Raw genomic sequence first — 16,366 nt, 5'->3', positions numbered from 1 at the left:
GTAGTTCCCCTCAATACCACTAGAGGTCAGACTTTCAATGTATTGATGAGGGGAAATGAAGATACTGCATGTACTCAACATTGTTCACTTTGGGGGAGAAACAATTCCTTTCATTTATTATTCACTCTGAGTGGAACTATATGTACCCGAAGTAAAATATACAGCCCTTGGAAAAATAAGAGCAACAAAAGCAGCAAAATTAATCCACCCAAAAAGCCCTTTGCAGTGGACATTTTAACGCTTTGTACATGTTACTGCTGCAATTGGAAATTCAAAGACAAACTGTACAGAATAGACTCTTCCAAGTTATCTGTACTATTATTCCTGCATAGGATTTTATGCCACAAGTCTACATTTGGTTACTTTGTGCATGAAGCGGAAGTACTGAAAGCTCCCCCGGCCTACATGAAACTAGATGTCCCTCGCATGCTACGCGTTACATTCTAATAGCTAACAAAGTCAAATTAAAGCCTAAACGAATGGGAACGGAACCTGAAACCAAATCAACGGTAAACCTACTTGGCGACTGTCCTCCATAAAGTATATTCATTTTGAGCAGCTCAAACATTTTATCCTGGCACCGGCGTGACCGTTAACGCTTAACAGCGGGGTGCCTGCTCTCCCGCTCTCTCCATTTGAGACATTTCATCACCGTCCACTCACATTTTCTTCAAGGTACGGAGTCTGTTTCAGTGCTTTTATCATCTCCTTAAAGCGGCTAATAAGCACGTGTCCTTTACTCTTAAAAAAAAAAAAAAAAGCAAACTTTCCTGTCCCGTCCTCCATCCATCCATCCATCCATCCTTTAATCAAGCCAGTGGAGGCCCAGCAGGTGAAGTGCGGTCACCCCGCTCCTCGCTCGCTGGCCTCGGGTAGGCTCGCCGTGCGCTTGGTCAGGCTGAGTCACAGTATCGGGCTGTCAGTATGAGATGATGCCGGAAGGGGCCAGTCCTGAGCCAGCTGCATTCATCTGAAGATTCCCGGAGGAGCTGGACCTCCGTATGTGCGGGAGCAGGTAGGGGTCACTCCCCATCTGGTGAACGCCGATCCGGTCCTCCTTCCTGTACGCCAGGCAGCGCCGTATAAAGGCCTGAAAAAGAGGCACATTTTAATTTTAAAAAAATATATTTTAAAAAATAATAAAAAAGCTTCGAATATTTCAACTTGAAGACAATTTGATGAGGCACAAAACAAACCTTAGCTTCATTACTGGAAACAGGCTTGACGGGGAACTGGACGTCGGTAGCTTTGAGTATGGTGTTCTCCTGAAGGATGTCCTGCTGTGACTGATTGTGTCCAAACGGCTGAAAACCGGGAACAATTTTTAGCCGTCGGGTGACATTACAAAAAGAGCAATCAACTATTTTGCTCCTCACCTTCCTTCCATACAGACACTGGAAAAAGATGACACCCACAGACCACACATCCACCTTGTTGGAGATCTTTGGAGGCTCTTTACCAACCACAAAACATTCAGGAGGCAAGTACCTAACACGAGAATCAACCACAACAGATTTAGTACCTGAAAATGCTTTCTAATATGTTCCTTGTCTTCTCACCAGTATGTCCCAGCACCCTGGGATGTCAGGTCCATCCCATCCACGTCGTAGTTGTCATCATCCATAATTTTGGACAAACCAAAATCTGTGATTTTAATTTCACCACAGGACGTCCCGTCCACTAACAAGATGTTACCTTCAGACACAAGAAGAGTGACAATATCAGCTATGATAATTTGAATGGCATCATCTGACAAACAGAATAGGTGCTCCCAGGTCAAAAGAGAACATTAACCTGGCTTAAGGTCGTAATGGATGATGGGTGGTTTGATGTCATTCAGATATTTCAGCGCGTTGACTATCTGCATGACAATGGAGCGAGCCTCCTTTTCCGACATGAGCTTGTGCTGCTTCAAGTAGAAATCCAAGTCGTTGCCGTCGCAGTATTCCATAACAGTGCAAAACCTGTCAGACGAGACGACGGCGGCGTAAAAGGTCAAGTCCGACCGCAAGCCTGAGCCCGCTTCGGAATTCACGAGGCGACTAACGTGTCTGTGTCCAGTGAGAAGTAGTCATAAAGTTTCACGATTCTGGGATGGTCCAGCTCCTTGTGTATTCTGTACTCTCGACACGCGTGCCTGCGGAGAGGAAACCGGCGCTTAAATATTTCAAAGTGACAGTGATGTGAATTTCAGTAAGAGCCTACATACTTGTGGTAGTTCTCCTTTTTCTCATCCCTCCAGTTTTTGTTGAGTTGGTGGATTTTTACAGCGGCGTATCGTTGTTCGATCAAGTCAAAAGCCTGCGTGACACAGGAGAAGCTGCAATTATATTTTTTGTTTTGCGTCAAACAGAATTTTCATCCATCAATTTGAATGACTTGCCTTGTAAACTTCACTGAATCCCCCTCTCCCGAGAAGGTGCAAGAGCAGGTATCGTTCATTCAACGTTGGGTGATCTTTAAATCTGCAGATGGAATAAAAGCAAACATGGAGTGACAAATTCGGAACCTTTGCGCCGTCAGTGTGAGATCAATGTGGCATCTACGATAGATTTTATTTCCACCCACACAGCCAGGTCATTTTCCGACACTGCGTTTACATTGGTTTTTATACTGCCAGCTCGATCTGGTCCATAAATTGTGCTGGTTTTATTGTTGGTTTCGCAAATCCGGGCCATGTATGAACGGCAAGTTCCGTGGTGGCAAAGCGAAGAGATTGATTGTCACTCACTGTGAGCTGTCCTCATTATTTAATCTCTTCAACTCCCGAATGTGAAGGTTGCGAACCCTCTCCAGACGCTCCAGCTCCGCCTGGATCTCGGCTTCCTCCTAGAAAAGATTCAAGTTGTCAAAAATATTAGAAACCTCTCCCATGGCGTGATCAACTATTATATCGTTCTTACAGACTGATTGACAAACCTTCTTAATGTGACCAAGTCGCAGCTTGAAGATCTCCTCCTGTTCATGGTACTCAGCCAGCGTTAGCCTTTTGAAATACAAACAAGGGAGAATTTTTTTTTTTTAAATACAATTTCACTCAGCTATGGTATAATTCCTTTTAAAGGTGGGGTTGAGGTCAACTTGTAGTCTTTCCTACAACTGAAATAGTCATAGAATTTTATTTATTTATTTTCTACTTCATCGTTTTGAAGAATAGTTCACAGATTTCAGCTACACATAAATAAAACTATTTTTCTATTGGGGACGTTTGATGCCATTTTTTTTCTCCAGATAACCAGGATCGATACTCAACTCAAATAGTTACCGAGATACCACTAGTGCTTATGTCACATAATTTTAAACAAAAAAACTTTATATCCTAGTACAGCATTGAAATTACAAATAAAATAATGTAACATTTCTATTTTGCAGTTGCTGATTGTGAAATGGCCACAAGAGACCCTAAGCAGTCCTACTTACAGCTGAGGTAGGCTAGGTTTGAGGAAAGGGTCACTTTCGGCTCCATTCACTGCCTTGGTTTTGCGTTGCTTTGGCTCAGAGTTAGTGGCGGGTGCTTGTGAGTTGTTGGACAAAGGCGGTTTCCTCTTGGCCAGTAGTTTCCTCTGCCTCTCAATGTCCTCCCTTTGTTGATTTATCGACTCTTGCTGTCTGAAAAGGCCAATGGGGTTTTGTTAAATGCCAAACATTTTTAAAACAAGCCAAGTGGTTTGAGCAAATACTTGCAGCAAACGAAAAATAAACGATGAAGGGGGGACGTGCAATGTGTGAATAGTCTCTCACTTGACGAGGTTCTGGAAGGCGTAGCCGTCCGTCCACTGCTCGGTGAACGATGCGCCGTGTCTCACCGTGGTGAAATGGCCCAAACGCAGCCGATCCTGCATGCTTTTCTCTCGACAGGCCTGCTTCTCTTGATTGCTCTGTTGAACCAGAACAAACAGAGGTTAGCAATAAGCCCTGCATAAAAAAAAATAAAAAAAACATGGACGTTGCGATGTACCTTTTCTATAAGTAGTTTCTTGCTCATGGTGATGCATTTATTCAAGCGTTCCTTGTATTTTTCAAGTAACTTTTGTTGTTCGTCTATCTGTCTCCTGAGATCACAGTTGGCCTATAAAAAGGAAATAATTCAGTCATTACCGAAACAAATCAGTTTTGCCATTCAGTTTCTTTTTAACAGAGCGTGTAGTTCTTTGGCCAAAATTGCAAAACATACCCGTAACAAATCATCTATTCTCCCCTCCTTCTTCTCAAGGTCGAGATTCTTCGTGCTTTCAAGGGCAGCCAGCTTCAACACTGTGAGATCAGTCTAGTTGGCAAAGGAACGAAAATGTGGTAAGGATTAGACAAAAGTGGCTTAAAAAGAACTCCGAAGTGGCGAGACGACCCAAAAAGAGTCCCTCACCTGAACAAATTTCGTCGCCAGTTGTTTTGGATGTGCCATGTGCTCACCAAAGAACAGACTGGGAGGTGAGGAGCTATTTTGTCTACCCTGGAACTAACGAGATAACGTTTGTGTTGAGAAAAAAAAACTCCCAATGAAGCAGAGTGTGGGTGGATATTTTGGACCAAACTCACAGCGGTGCCCTGAGCGGAGTGCGAGTGAGAATTCTGAGGCGAACGAATCACTGGCGGGAGGCCTCTCACTGGGCTGGAGCCATTCCCTGCCTGGAACTTCAAGGGAAAAAAAATAGGACAGACTTTTATCAAAAAAAAAAAAAAAGCCATTAACAGATCTTTTTGTTTCATCGATGTGATTTTTTTTCCTTTTGAAGCATCAAGAAATAAAATCGGGAGCAATTCCTTCAGGGGTTTGTTACAACAAAGATGGAAAACTTACATCAAAATAATCACTTATTTTGGGGCCCCGCGCACTTGTCTTTCCTGTGGAGCGAAGAAATAATTTAAAGTGATATTACCTGTATTTATTTTTACATATACAAGAGAGTAATAAAATGATCCTTGCCTTGGCTACTCTCTGACTGAACATCAGGTTTTCTTTTTCTGCCTCTGGGTGTTTCAGACTGCTTCTTCTCTGGAGTCTGAATAGATTTCATTTGGGGGGAAAAAAATATGACAAACTCACTCGGAAACGCGACACATGGGAGCAGCTGCGGCATGATTTGTCTTTATAAAAAATTGACATTCAGTTCAGCAATTAAGATTATATTTCAGTCGGCCCAAAACTCACCGAGTAAGCTGGTGAGCCGCCTCTTTTCACATCTGAGCTCTGAAAATAAACAGAAAAATATTAGACCAAAAAAAAAAAAAACCCAGAATCGAAAGGGTCACATGTCAATCATCTGGCCTGGCATCTTTTTGTCGTAACTGAGGTGGAATGATACCACCAGAATTCAGTAAATAAAACGCTTAAAATATACCTCTGATTCTTTGTCACTTGAAGATCCCAAGCTTCCAAAACTATGGTTTGAACATTCATTGGTGGTCAAACCCTAGAATGAAAAATGTCATCAGTCAGATCACACACCAGAACAAATGATGCCGATTGTCTGATTCCATAAATTTAGGGCTCACTTTGGTTCCTCCACTTGTGCTCCCAGTGCTGCCACCGGTGCTGCCGCTGACCCCGCCCATGAAACGAGCCTCCAGCAGCTCCTGTCTGCGGGGGTCCAGGCTGTGCAGCTCCTCCATGGCGCCTGCAAACATTAGCGACAATTCACAGCACATCTGGGTTACCACCAGAGAATATCGTTCAATTGGAGCCCTAGAGGACACTCAAGAGCAGACGACCGCAGGGTTGGAATAAAAGCCATAATCATGCTTGCGCATCATCAAGTATGCCTTTTGGTCATATTTGAACCAAATCACAAATGTCACGTGAGGACCAGGCCCACTATTTTGACAGTAAGTCAAGGATTGAATAATTAATTGTTATTGCACAAGCTCCCAGGGCACCAGCATCTCTGCAGCCTCAGTGAACCTGCGCGATAATGATGCGACCATTTTGTATCTGCGCATGAGGCTGGACAGTCAGTGGCTTTGCAAGCAGAATTTTTTCCTGCAGCAGTGTACCACAATGTCAACAAACTAAAACAATTAGAAGGGTGGGGAACCAACAAATTTGGGGAAGGGACAATGCGACCGAGGTTGATAAATGTTACAACCAATACAATTACGGTTTAGATAAAAACCAATTAAGGACCAAGCCACCCTATCTCTGTTGCTTTTTCAGTGACACAATGGAAAGAGTCGAAAATAATTTGTACAAAGGAGGGAGGGTGCATATTGACTTCTACGAAGAAGATTTCTAAACAACTTGCTGACTCATTACTTTTTGCTGGCTACTACAGCTGTTGCAATAATTTACAACTGATACCACCGGTGATTGCTGCTGCTAAAGTCAATGAAAGTGCTTGGCTTTTCTCATGAAGGTGATTATCTTAACAGTTTGCCATTTTTTAAACGTTCTCCAAAACATGGGTCTTCATTCTTCCATCCAGGTCAGCATCCTGCATCTTTGAAATGTCTCCCTGGTGCAACACACTGATTCAAAGCTAGATAATGATATAGACGTAAAATATGCAGCACACCAGACCCCGAGAACCTGGGTTGAAGACCCCTGCTCTAAAGGAAACATGTGACAGGAATGAAACCCCGTTGCCTTTTGACCCAGTAAGTTTCCGACACATTAATACAAATAGCGATGTGTTTTTATAAAGGTTTGCGCTGAAGGCTTTTGTGTACGAGAATTATCTATTTTAAAGCCCCTGCTGTAACAAGTGGTTGAACCCTTAGAGCCATGCCTGTGAATGTCATTTTAACGCCATGCTGCTCAGCAGATTGACCACCTGTTTATGGCAGAGACACTTGAGAAAGTCCTAAAAAGCTCTGGCATTCATTAACGGCCCACCTCCAGCAAGTTCATTGCATTGGACATGTAACTATGATACAACTTTGACTATTAGGTATTACTTTGTCTTTCAACACTGTAATCGCATTGAGAATCTCCCCCATTTGTGTCAACATTTACAGGAAAAGACAAGAAGGGTCCAAGAGAAGCAGGATGCAGAGGCCAAACGTGTTGACTTCAAACTTAAAATGGTGTCAATTAATGGCTTTGTAGCAGTGACATCCGATTTAGCAAGTTACTCTTGGCTGCCTTGATAAAAGTCATGTTAGGCCGAAGGCATTTTTCATCTCAAGCATTAGTAGCATATTGCAGCTTGGTGGAAATAAGACGTCACGTTGTGACACGACAATCGCCACACAATGGTGGATGTCCACCTACACGCAAGCATGCCAACTACTGATAGAGACATCGGTAACCATCAGCAGACATTTGCTTTGTCCCCACCGTTGTTTCCCCCTTTTACCTTCATCGTTTACTTGAACATCTCGTGCAAAAGGTGCACGCTTAACATGGCTGCGTGCATCCTAAACAATCGCGACCTTTCCTACTTATAAATACTGGTCCACCATATGCGTGCAATTTTTTGAAAGATAATGATAATCCGGAGCTGTGGAAAAGACGGTGCTTTGATGTTGCTAGCTAGTAGCCCAAAAAAGCCTCAATGGACTTTGGAGCCGACATTCTGCTAACATTCACGACTAAGAGTCCGTCGTCTCGCTTCAATTCTCTTCCCGTTCTGCCTCGCACAAAAAACAACACGCAGAGGGGTAACGCAGGTATTAATCTTCCCAATAATGTTCCAAAATACCTTCAAGGGCCTTCAGCAGCGCCGTGGTATGTTCCTGAAAACACGGTCAGTGTTGAGGACGTGGAGAGCTGGGACCAAAGATGGCGGCCCCTCCAAACTTCCACTACTTTGGACACTCATCAAGCTACTTTTCTCCCGTGGAGTTGATGCCCCGAGCCCGGTACATCGCCTCACCCGCCGGCGGTGGAATTTGCCACCGTAGAAAGGTGGTGATTAAAAAAAGTTAGTGGAGAACAAAACCTCTTGATGCCTCAGTACGTGTGGTGTGTTAAGTGGGTGTACTAGTGTGTCTTGTCGTGGGCTTCCTCCTCGGTCTTCGAGTGGAAGACGACGTCACGCAGCGTGTGCAAAAAAAAATAAAAAATCAAGTTCGTTTTTTGTTTCGTATCAACAACAAATAAATGAAACATTCACCACCTTGAAATATTGAAATAAATACAGTTTTTCATGGCAAAATACACGATTTGTGCAATTTAGTATAAACACATACAAAAAACAAAACAAATTTTTATCAGTGCTTCTCAATTTCTTTCTGTTACACCTCCCAAGAAGGATTTTTTTTTGTGTCCCTCCAACTCTACACCATAACTATCAATTATATCATTTGTCTATACAATTTTTATAAGTACCCCGATACCATAACTGTAAAGAAAACCAAAAAACAACTTCATACAAAACCATAGTGGAAGACAACGATTACCAGCTCAGTGGCCTTGGGGTAGAGTGTCCGCCCTGGGTTGTGGGTTTAAACCAAGGCCGGCTCATACCACATGCTATCAAAATGGGACCCATTTCTTCCCTGCTTGCCACTCAGTATAAGGGGTTGAAATGGGGTGTTAGATCACCAAATGATTCCCGAGCATAAAATACCTGTTTTTAATCCATCTCCCACGGGTGGCCATTTTGACACTTGACGGCGACTGAAAATGACATCCCAGTTGCTCAAGTCCAAAGTATAAAAGTAAAGAAGCGCTCTAAATGTCACTAAAAGAATGTGCATGATAGGGTGTTAACAGGGTGAACTTGGATGTAATTTCCTGTATTTGCTCTGCATCCACACCCGGTGCATTGAAACTTTTTTCCCTCTGTTAACTTGAATTCGTCGATCCTCCAGATTCTGAACTTCCTCCAATCCAGCGTTGGTAAATAAAGCATTAACTTCATCTGTGAACATTAAAGACAGTCAAACGGGGCTGTCGTTCATTAACGTGAACAACAAGGACCGATTAAGTAAGCATATCATTGTCGTTTCTTACCTTTTGTAAAAAAATAAACACAAGTACCATCTCCTCGCGCGTAGAAATTGTCTGACAAGCACCGACCTGATAGCAAAAAATACGACACCTATTAATAGACTACCTCCACGCAAGCCATTATATAAAGAACACGGTCGTATGTGTCCAACAAATCCATGACTCACCCTTCTTAAACCTGAGTTGTGACAAATCATATCGTCCATAATCCCGAAAAAGGAAAATCCCTCCAAATTTCAGGTAGGAGGATAACCTGTTAACGACTCCTTGCATCCTGTTGATGAGATCTCATTTACTGACCAGAAGTGGGCTTTTAAGTCTGCTATATTTATGCTAACACCATACTCCAATAGCTTCTACTGCATTTTTGCAGGAGACTTCACCCACCTGTCTGGGTGAATGGAGGAGAGCACAAAAACCGCAAGAATAACATCCAGACTCTGTGGAGGAAAGGGAAGAGAACCTTCATCCTTACAAATATCATGCACAAAAGCGTGGCACACAGAGTGGTCGTAGTCGGGATGACTCTATGAGAGGGGCACAAAAGAATTCGTTTTATTCAGTGTTCTCTTTCGCAAGTTTTTTTTTTTTTTTTACAAGAGCATGAAAATGCATCAGACTTGTTACCTTCAACAGCTGAATAGCACATGGGGAGAAATCACAACAGTATAAAAATGCACTGTTTTCCCTGTGAACAAAATTAAAACTTAATGTTAATAATATACTCAGAAGATATATAAAATGAATTACAAGACACTTACTTGACATGATTAAGAATTGGGAATACGCTGTTCCCAACCCCACATCCAACCTGTAAAGATATACAGTTTAGCTGCATAACTACACTTTTGATAAAAATGAACCTTTTTATTATTTATATTTATTATCATTCACAAAATAGTATTCTGCAAAAACCTCCAATATCCTGAAAGAGGCGTGTTGTCCAGGGTAAGTAAGTCCCATGGCTTCTTCATTTTTTTGATGATCTGAAGTACAGTCAAAGTGTGTACGGCTGTGGCATTGCTGGTGTTCAGACTCCATCTCTCCTTCAAAGCCCCTCTCTTGGCTTTTGGAATCAGATGGAAGAAGTTCTGGGAATTCCAAAAGCAGCCACTTGCGATCTTTGAAGAATTTACCCTCGTGGAGCTCGTAAAACTTATCCCAGTAGTGGTGAGCTTCTGTATCGAATTTGCCTGTGACATTTATGAATAAGGTCACTTTTTTTCTAATTTCAAGGCTGATAGCTTTGAAATTTGATATTAAACACAAATCTTGCCTTGTTCCCCTAATGGCATGTGCACCTTGGAGTTTTCAGCAGCTTTTAGTTGTGCATTATGTTTGTCCGCCTCTGTCCACTCCACATGATCCCTAAACAGTAAGAATTACACAACTACTGTAAACATATAAAGGAAACATTGCACACATTAGATTTACAAAAAAGTATTTAAAGGGTGGACTCCATTCATATTTCTGTCATTACTGACCACATATTGTGCTTAAAGATGTCATCAGGGTTGTTCAAAATTCTTGACCCCAGTGGAGCTGAGGGTCTTCCTATTGTGCTCTTCAAACGTGTAGACACTCTACTGATGACTCTCTCCAGTGTGGATAAATCGAGGCTCCGAAAGTGGTGCATTTATTCTGAAGGGAAAAAAAAACAAGAATATTTTAGTTAACAGATATTTGAGCAAGTTTGTACGATGATTTCGTTCTTTATTTATGCTGTTACACTTCCTACCAGGTGGTGTCAGCAGTGAGTCTTAACGTTGTTGAGTCGACGTATATCGTGGAAAGAAGCAGACCAGCTACCAAAACAAGACCAAGGAGGCACAAGTAAACTAAACATTCATCCAAGGATACTACGGTAAAACATTACGTCATTAAATGTACCTTTACCGTTTTCTTCTTGCCGATAAACTGGATCGAAAGCCTTTCAACCCGATTCAGTCTGCTATGATGCCTCATAACTTAAGCTAAGGTCGCTAATTTAATGTAGTCGTGTTTACGATACAAAAAGACTGTTCTCAGACCCAAGCTCTTCCGGACACAGTCGGTTCAAAGTTATTAAAGTGAGAAAAAAATGCCATAATCACCCGATTTGGCTGTAACGTGGAGTAGCAGGCACCTGCTTTTGCGCATGCGTACATGATCTCGTTTGTGTGTCGCTGGATTGTGACGTACCACGTCAGTGCCAATGAAAAGTGGGTTACATTTTTTGTTTACCTTTTAAAATGCCACATTCGTTATTTATAACACAGCAGGTATTTTTAATCATAAGTCATGTTATTTGTTATTATTTACTTATTCTTAACTCATTCAGTCATTCTGCATGTATAAGATGCTGAAAACACTTTTCTTGCAGATACTCTCTTGAAAGGTTGGAAGAAATGCTACTAGATGATGGCGCTTTACTGGAGAAAAAAACAAAAAGTAAATGCTGCTGAGGTGCTGAGCTGGAGAGAACGAGGTATCGGAGATGGTGGGAAACTAACAAGGCTCAATACAAAGGTCCTGAGAGCCATCCTTTTGGGGGTAATTTAAAACAAAATACAATAGCACTTAATTGCTGCTGTATTTTCTTTTCATGTTAATTTTTTTATCTGTTGCCATAATACAGGATAATAGGAATTTCTGTGTAGCGTGGGGCAATACCTCCAAATCCGCAATCTTGTATGAAAATGGTAAAATTTACCTGGAAAACTACCTCGAGTGTTTTAGCTGGTGAGTACAAATCTTTTCAATATTTAGTTTGCATTTAATCATTTTATTAGCATTAGCATTGCTGAGATTATTTATTGTCAACTGACAACAGTATTTTTCTAACAGTGTTCATTCCAAGCCTCACGCTCTCTACGAGTTGCCAAAGCGATCTAAAAGTGAAAAGTTTCAAGATACCTTGCTGTGCCAAAGCCCACTTGTAAGTCGATGCCCAAAACTAAACTTTATTGTCACTTCATTTATGTTGAATCTGTTTTGTTGGCAGGAAACCACATTAGCGTCTCCTTCCGATCAGAAGCCCAGCCTCTTGTGCTTGACAGCCAATAATTGGTTGTATCGCTTAGCAGACTCAACGGGACAGGAGCTGGAGAGAGTTTTCCTCTCTTCAAAACACAAATTCGGGTTAATTAGCTTTTTGTTTTAGGCTATTAAAAAAAAAGTATACGGGCTTCATGTTGCTATTCTTGTTTTTCTTTAGGTACATAAACTGGGATGTTTCTCAAGAGATATTTTATGTTAAATCAATTCTAAACAAAAGTACATCCCTACAGCAGCAGGTAAAAACTATTTTGTCATTTGGTTAGAATTCCATCAATAGATTGTATGTTTTCAAAATAAAAGTCAAGTCCTATGGGTGATTCGCTGCCATAATTCCTTCATTTTTGTTCTTTTTTGATCAGGCCGGTACCGCCCAGAATGCTGTGATGCATTTGGCCATATTCCAAGTTTTCCCCTTACAAATTGTGGCCATGATGGAAATCAACAAGCAGGTTTGCACCCTAGCACAGCATACTTGGTCTGTGAATATCGCAAGTGTGCAGTATTTAGTGCCCTGTTTCATTTTCTGCAGGTATTCGGGAACGGCATAACTGATGTCGATTTATCTCAGGGTGTCCTGGCTGTGTCCTACAGCAAAAAAGCATTGAAGTTGTTTAGCTTTGAGCACATTCTGAAAAAGGTCTATATGTTCTATTAATTCTTCAAATAATATGCCTGGTGATGATTGACCAGATTTTTAAAAAAAAATTGGAATAGCCATAATATACTGTATATTTTGGAGGAAACAATTTTGAGATTGTGTTTTTTTTTTTTATGTGTAGTACCTGGTGGAAAAAATAACGCTCGGAAAGCCAAGTTCACTCCTCAATGGCAAAACAGTGGGAGACGTTCCATTCGGCATTCCGACAAATATCCACATTACAGGTACGTTTAATCCCCTGTAATAAAGATTTGGCAAAGACTCTTGGCCAAGAAGTAGAACTTTTTTTTTTTTTTTTAAATGACACAGATTGCCCTCCGGTGCTCTTTGAGGTGTCTTGCTCCAGCAATGGTGTTCAATTTGGAGGCTTTCCTTGGCATTACATTCACACACCACCCAAAAAATGTCACCAAGGGACTCACCACTTCCGCTCACTCAAAGACAGCACTCTGGTATCAAAAACTCAACTTTTAACACCACATATGAATAAATATTGTTTCTTGGAACTCAAATGTACTCAAGCAATGCTCAGCACCTGAAGGGAAATGTCAGACAGATTAAGTAGGGGGCAGTGCCAGTTGTTTACATACCTTCTTGATAGCCTGCTCCCTGAGCTGCATTGTACGCATCATAATGTTCCCAACCTAAAAGACTCCCCCCCTCCCTTTTTAAAATCAATCAGGCCATTAACGGAATACAGAATATGGACTGTTGCGCTCTAGAGAGCGATATGATTTTCTTCCATCCTGATGAATCAGGAAGAATCATTCACATGGGGCCCAGCACCATAAAGTGAGTAGGACATAGAAATAATTCAATATAAAGTACGCATACATAAATGAATATGTTTTCATTTTTTCCCCTCCTGCCAGCGTTCTTAAAATCCTCGGTGAGCGCAACAGCGAATTGCCGTCAAAGGTAATAGAAGATTTCTCGATAGTGACGCAGCGGAAAGACATTGTAAGTGCTTTGCTTTGGTTGAAATGAAGTTTTTAAGAGTTATTTATGCTCCTATATAATTAAAAAAAACTATATCCTGCAGCCTTCTTCGCGAGTCACAGTCACCTCTTCAGGCCGCACAGTGAAGAGACGATTCCAGCAGCTTGATGATGACTGTTTTTACGAGGTACAAAAAGACTTTGAGCTCCAGACTCTCTTCAGAGAGAGACTTGCCATTATTATTTGATCGCAAATGTTTCTTTCAGACTTTCCGGACGGTAATATATGAGGACGAGCTGGACCTTTTGGCAGTGGTGGTCACCACCAGCAGCCAAGAGAGGGAGGGACACGTTCGGATCCAACTGCACGACAACCACAGCGGACAGTTACTGAAAACTGTCGAGCTGCTGGAACCTTGGGATGAGGTGAGTATCCATGCGCACGTGAGCATGCAACGACGTGAACTTTCATTTCTGCTTTCAGACTTTACGACATGATCTGATCTTCGACAAGGACACGATTGCTCATATCGTACATCGGAACAGCGACGTTGGCTGTTACCTTTACAAGCTCAAGACTGACACCAGATCTTTTCCAAAGTAGAATTTGGCCTGTTTTACATTGTTCCAATCTGTTACTTTGTACAGTAGACTGGGTTAATTTGTATGTTTTATTGAAATAAAACATTGTCATACTGTTACTAAAATATTTGAAGATGTTATTTTGATCAATTGTTCAAACTTATTTTACCGTCATTATTTTTTATGCTGGTTTTTAGTAGATAGATGGATCTATTGATTGAGCCAATGTGTACTTTGTTTTAAAAAAGGAATAATTTCGGGTTTTTTTATGCTTCAGGTTTTTTTTTTTTTGGGTGATAAAATTTGTGTCATAAGTGGCAAAGTAAATAATGGTGAGTTTTGTAAGCTGCAATTAGAAAACGCCCCTCCTCCGACCAGGATTTTTGTCAGCCACCCGCGACGTGACTCACACTCAAGTCTGTCCACAACAGCCTGCAACTCTTCATCATCGTCTTCGTCATCCCGATCTCAGGAGAGACCAAACGAGACCAACATGGAGAATTACAAACTATTTTTGGTCACCTTGTCGTCTGCCGGTTTGGTCGCCGTTCTCGCCATCATCTTCGTGTTACGTTGGGTTCTTCACTTTCAAAATGGTCTGGCCTGGGACGGAAGACAAGCAGAGTTTAACTGGCATCCGGTGTTAAACATCTGCGGGTTTATCATCTTGCAGGGTCTGGGTGAGTTGTGCTTTCCATTCTTAGTTCTCCGGCCAAAGAAATTCGGACGATTTGATAGTATTACACAATTGCAGAAGTGCGTGGAAGAAAGGAGGCGTGGCCGTTTCTAGCACGCCGTTCAAGAACACATTTGCAGCGGTGCAATGTTTCCAAACTCGTTTGTGGAGGAACCGCGCAATATACTAGAATTACTTTGACACGCACTTGAGTCTTTCAGAAGGATGTGAAACAATAGACATTGTGAGATTTGGTTTCTACTCAACCCAAACAAGATTTTCCAGTTTTTGTCTAACTTTGCTTTGCTTTAACTTACACAGAAATAAAAGATCTTGTGAAAATAAGTTCTTCCTTTTGTCAATATTTGTACGTCATGTACACATGAACTTTAGCAAATGAACATTTTGAGTATTTCACACATTTTTATATCATATGAGCCTCTATAAGTAAACAGAATAATTTGCAAGTCAAATGGACAATTCTTTTTTTTCTCTCACAACATGAAACACCTCAAATGACTTTCTCTCTTCCAGCCATCATTGTGTACAGACTACCATGGAGCTGGAAGTACAGCAAACTCACCATGAAGTTTATCCACGCAAGCTTGAACCTGGTGGCCTTCGTTTCTGCTGTAGTTGCAACAGTGGCGGTTTTCGACTTTCACAACACCTCCAAAATCCCCAACATGTACAGTCTGCACAGCTGGGTGGGCCTGGGAGCTGTCATACTCTACGGTCTACAGGTGAATGCATTCTTTTTTCCATGTTCTTTCTTTATATAATTAAAATGCGAATATATCTTTATGCAGCTCGTCTTAGGGGTCGGCCTGTATTTGATTCCATTTTCGCCCATATCCTGGAGAGCAGCCTTTATGCCCGTTCATGTCTACTGTGGCCTGTTCCTCTTCACCTCCGTCATTGCTGTGGCACTCATGGGCATCACTGAGAAACTCATATTTGGCCTGTAAGTACAGAAAACAGCTTCACTAAGCTTCACTAAACAGTAAATGTAACTTTATTTTACTTATCTCTTCCTAGGAGTAACCCCAAGTACAAAGATTCGCCCCCAGAGGCGGTTTTTGTGAACATTTTGGGGCTCTTTCTGGTGATTTTCGGAGCACTAATCCTTTGGATTGCCACTCGAAGTTCTTGGAAGCGGCCCAGTGAGCATAGTCTGCATTCCAACGAGGGCGGTGAGGATAGCATAAAAGTGGGTCCAACCCTGTCTCAACTCTCAGAAGAAGCAGAGGGTGAAGGCTTTGGGGAGATCCGAAGGAGAAATAATAAACTTGATGAACAGGTCAACTGAAATTCAATATAAACTGCAACTGTCTCCAGTCTACGATGAATGTACATTCCTTTTCCAATTGTCAATGATGCTATATTTTCGTTCATATGTGATATATGTCATATTTTTCTGGTATATTGTAGATGTTGAATTTGTTGCACAATGACCATGTTAAAAGGGCTCTCATAAATATGACAAAACTAGCCACAATGCTCAGATTCTCTTGTATTGTTCCATCTTTCAATTATTAAAATATCATTTGACTAATTCTACAATAAATATTTGCAGTTTCTAA

At 41.5% G+C, this 16,366-nt stretch overlaps 4 protein-coding genes across 10 annotated transcripts; 2 read left to right on the top strand and 2 right to left on the bottom strand.

Moving 5' to 3' along the window:
- Positions 1-80: 80 nt before the first annotated feature.
- On the bottom strand, positions 81-7,938 carry tlk1a (tousled-like kinase 1a). The gene is given in 24 exon segments (XM_061286910.1): positions 81-1,090; positions 1,197-1,304; positions 1,377-1,488; positions 1,560-1,695; positions 1,795-1,964; positions 2,048-2,137; positions 2,210-2,301; positions 2,384-2,465; positions 2,732-2,829; positions 2,920-2,986; positions 3,421-3,609; positions 3,742-3,878; positions 3,959-4,069; positions 4,175-4,267; positions 4,364-4,456; positions 4,537-4,632; positions 4,799-4,842; positions 4,925-5,000; positions 5,150-5,188; positions 5,340-5,411; positions 5,494-5,615; positions 7,638-7,675; positions 7,677-7,714; positions 7,716-7,938. Coding segments are annotated over 24 exon segments (2,316 nt in total). The 5' UTR covers positions 7,758-7,938; the 3' UTR covers positions 81-919.
- Positions 7,939-8,499: 561 nt separating this feature from the next.
- Positions 8,500-14,772, bottom strand: mettl8 (methyltransferase 8, methylcytidine). 6 transcript variants are annotated; one of them, XM_061286931.1, is made up of 11 exons: positions 14,630-14,772; positions 10,629-10,695; positions 10,375-10,531; positions 10,167-10,258; positions 9,806-10,083; positions 9,652-9,701; positions 9,518-9,578; positions 9,278-9,417; positions 9,058-9,164; positions 8,894-8,959; positions 8,500-8,801 (listed from the first exon to the last, which is right to left on the bottom strand). In XM_061286931.1, the coding sequence occupies exons 3-11, from the start codon at positions 10,524-10,526 to the stop codon at positions 8,647-8,649; spliced, it is 1,101 nt and encodes a 366-aa protein (XP_061142915.1). In that variant the 5' UTR covers positions 10,527-10,531; positions 10,629-10,695; positions 14,630-14,772; the 3' UTR covers positions 8,500-8,646. The 6 variants fall into 6 exon arrangements, with proteins under 6 accessions (XP_061142915.1, XP_061142916.1, XP_061142913.1 ...); XM_061286932.1 differs by lacking the exon at positions 14,630-14,772 and adding an exon at positions 10,984-11,048; XM_061286929.1 differs by lacking the exon at positions 14,630-14,772 and adding an exon at positions 10,781-11,039.
- On the top strand, positions 11,067-14,232 carry dcaf17 (ddb1 and cul4 associated factor 17). Of its 2 annotated transcripts, none has more exons than XM_061286923.1 (15): positions 11,067-11,151; positions 11,253-11,422; positions 11,508-11,611; positions 11,717-11,807; positions 11,874-12,010; positions 12,087-12,165; positions 12,289-12,378; positions 12,459-12,566; positions 12,709-12,811; positions 12,897-13,039; positions 13,270-13,379; positions 13,460-13,547; positions 13,630-13,713; positions 13,793-13,951; positions 14,010-14,232. In XM_061286923.1, the coding sequence occupies exons 2-15, from the start codon at positions 11,288-11,290 to the stop codon at positions 14,127-14,129; spliced, it is 1,551 nt and encodes a 516-aa protein (XP_061142907.1). In that variant the 5' UTR covers positions 11,067-11,151; positions 11,253-11,287; the 3' UTR covers positions 14,130-14,232. The 2 variants fall into 2 exon arrangements, with proteins under 2 accessions (XP_061142907.1, XP_061142908.1); XM_061286924.1 differs by having other exon boundaries at positions 11,133-11,151; positions 11,268-11,422.
- Positions 14,477-16,366, top strand: LOC133159681 (plasma membrane ascorbate-dependent reductase CYBRD1). Its single transcript, XM_061286935.1, has 4 exons — positions 14,477-14,787; positions 15,318-15,526; positions 15,593-15,747; positions 15,822-16,366. The coding sequence occupies exons 1-4, from the start codon at positions 14,601-14,603 to the stop codon at positions 16,090-16,092; spliced, it is 822 nt and encodes a 273-aa protein (XP_061142919.1). The 5' UTR covers positions 14,477-14,600; the 3' UTR covers positions 16,093-16,366.

Source organism: Syngnathus typhle, linkage group LG9 (assembly GCF_033458585.1).
Source record: "Syngnathus typhle isolate RoL2023-S1 ecotype Sweden linkage group LG9, RoL_Styp_1.0, whole genome shotgun sequence".
Lineage (NCBI taxonomy): Eukaryota > Metazoa > Chordata > Actinopteri > Syngnathiformes > Syngnathidae > Syngnathus > Syngnathus typhle.
This window is presented reverse-complemented; position numbering and strand designations above follow the sequence as displayed.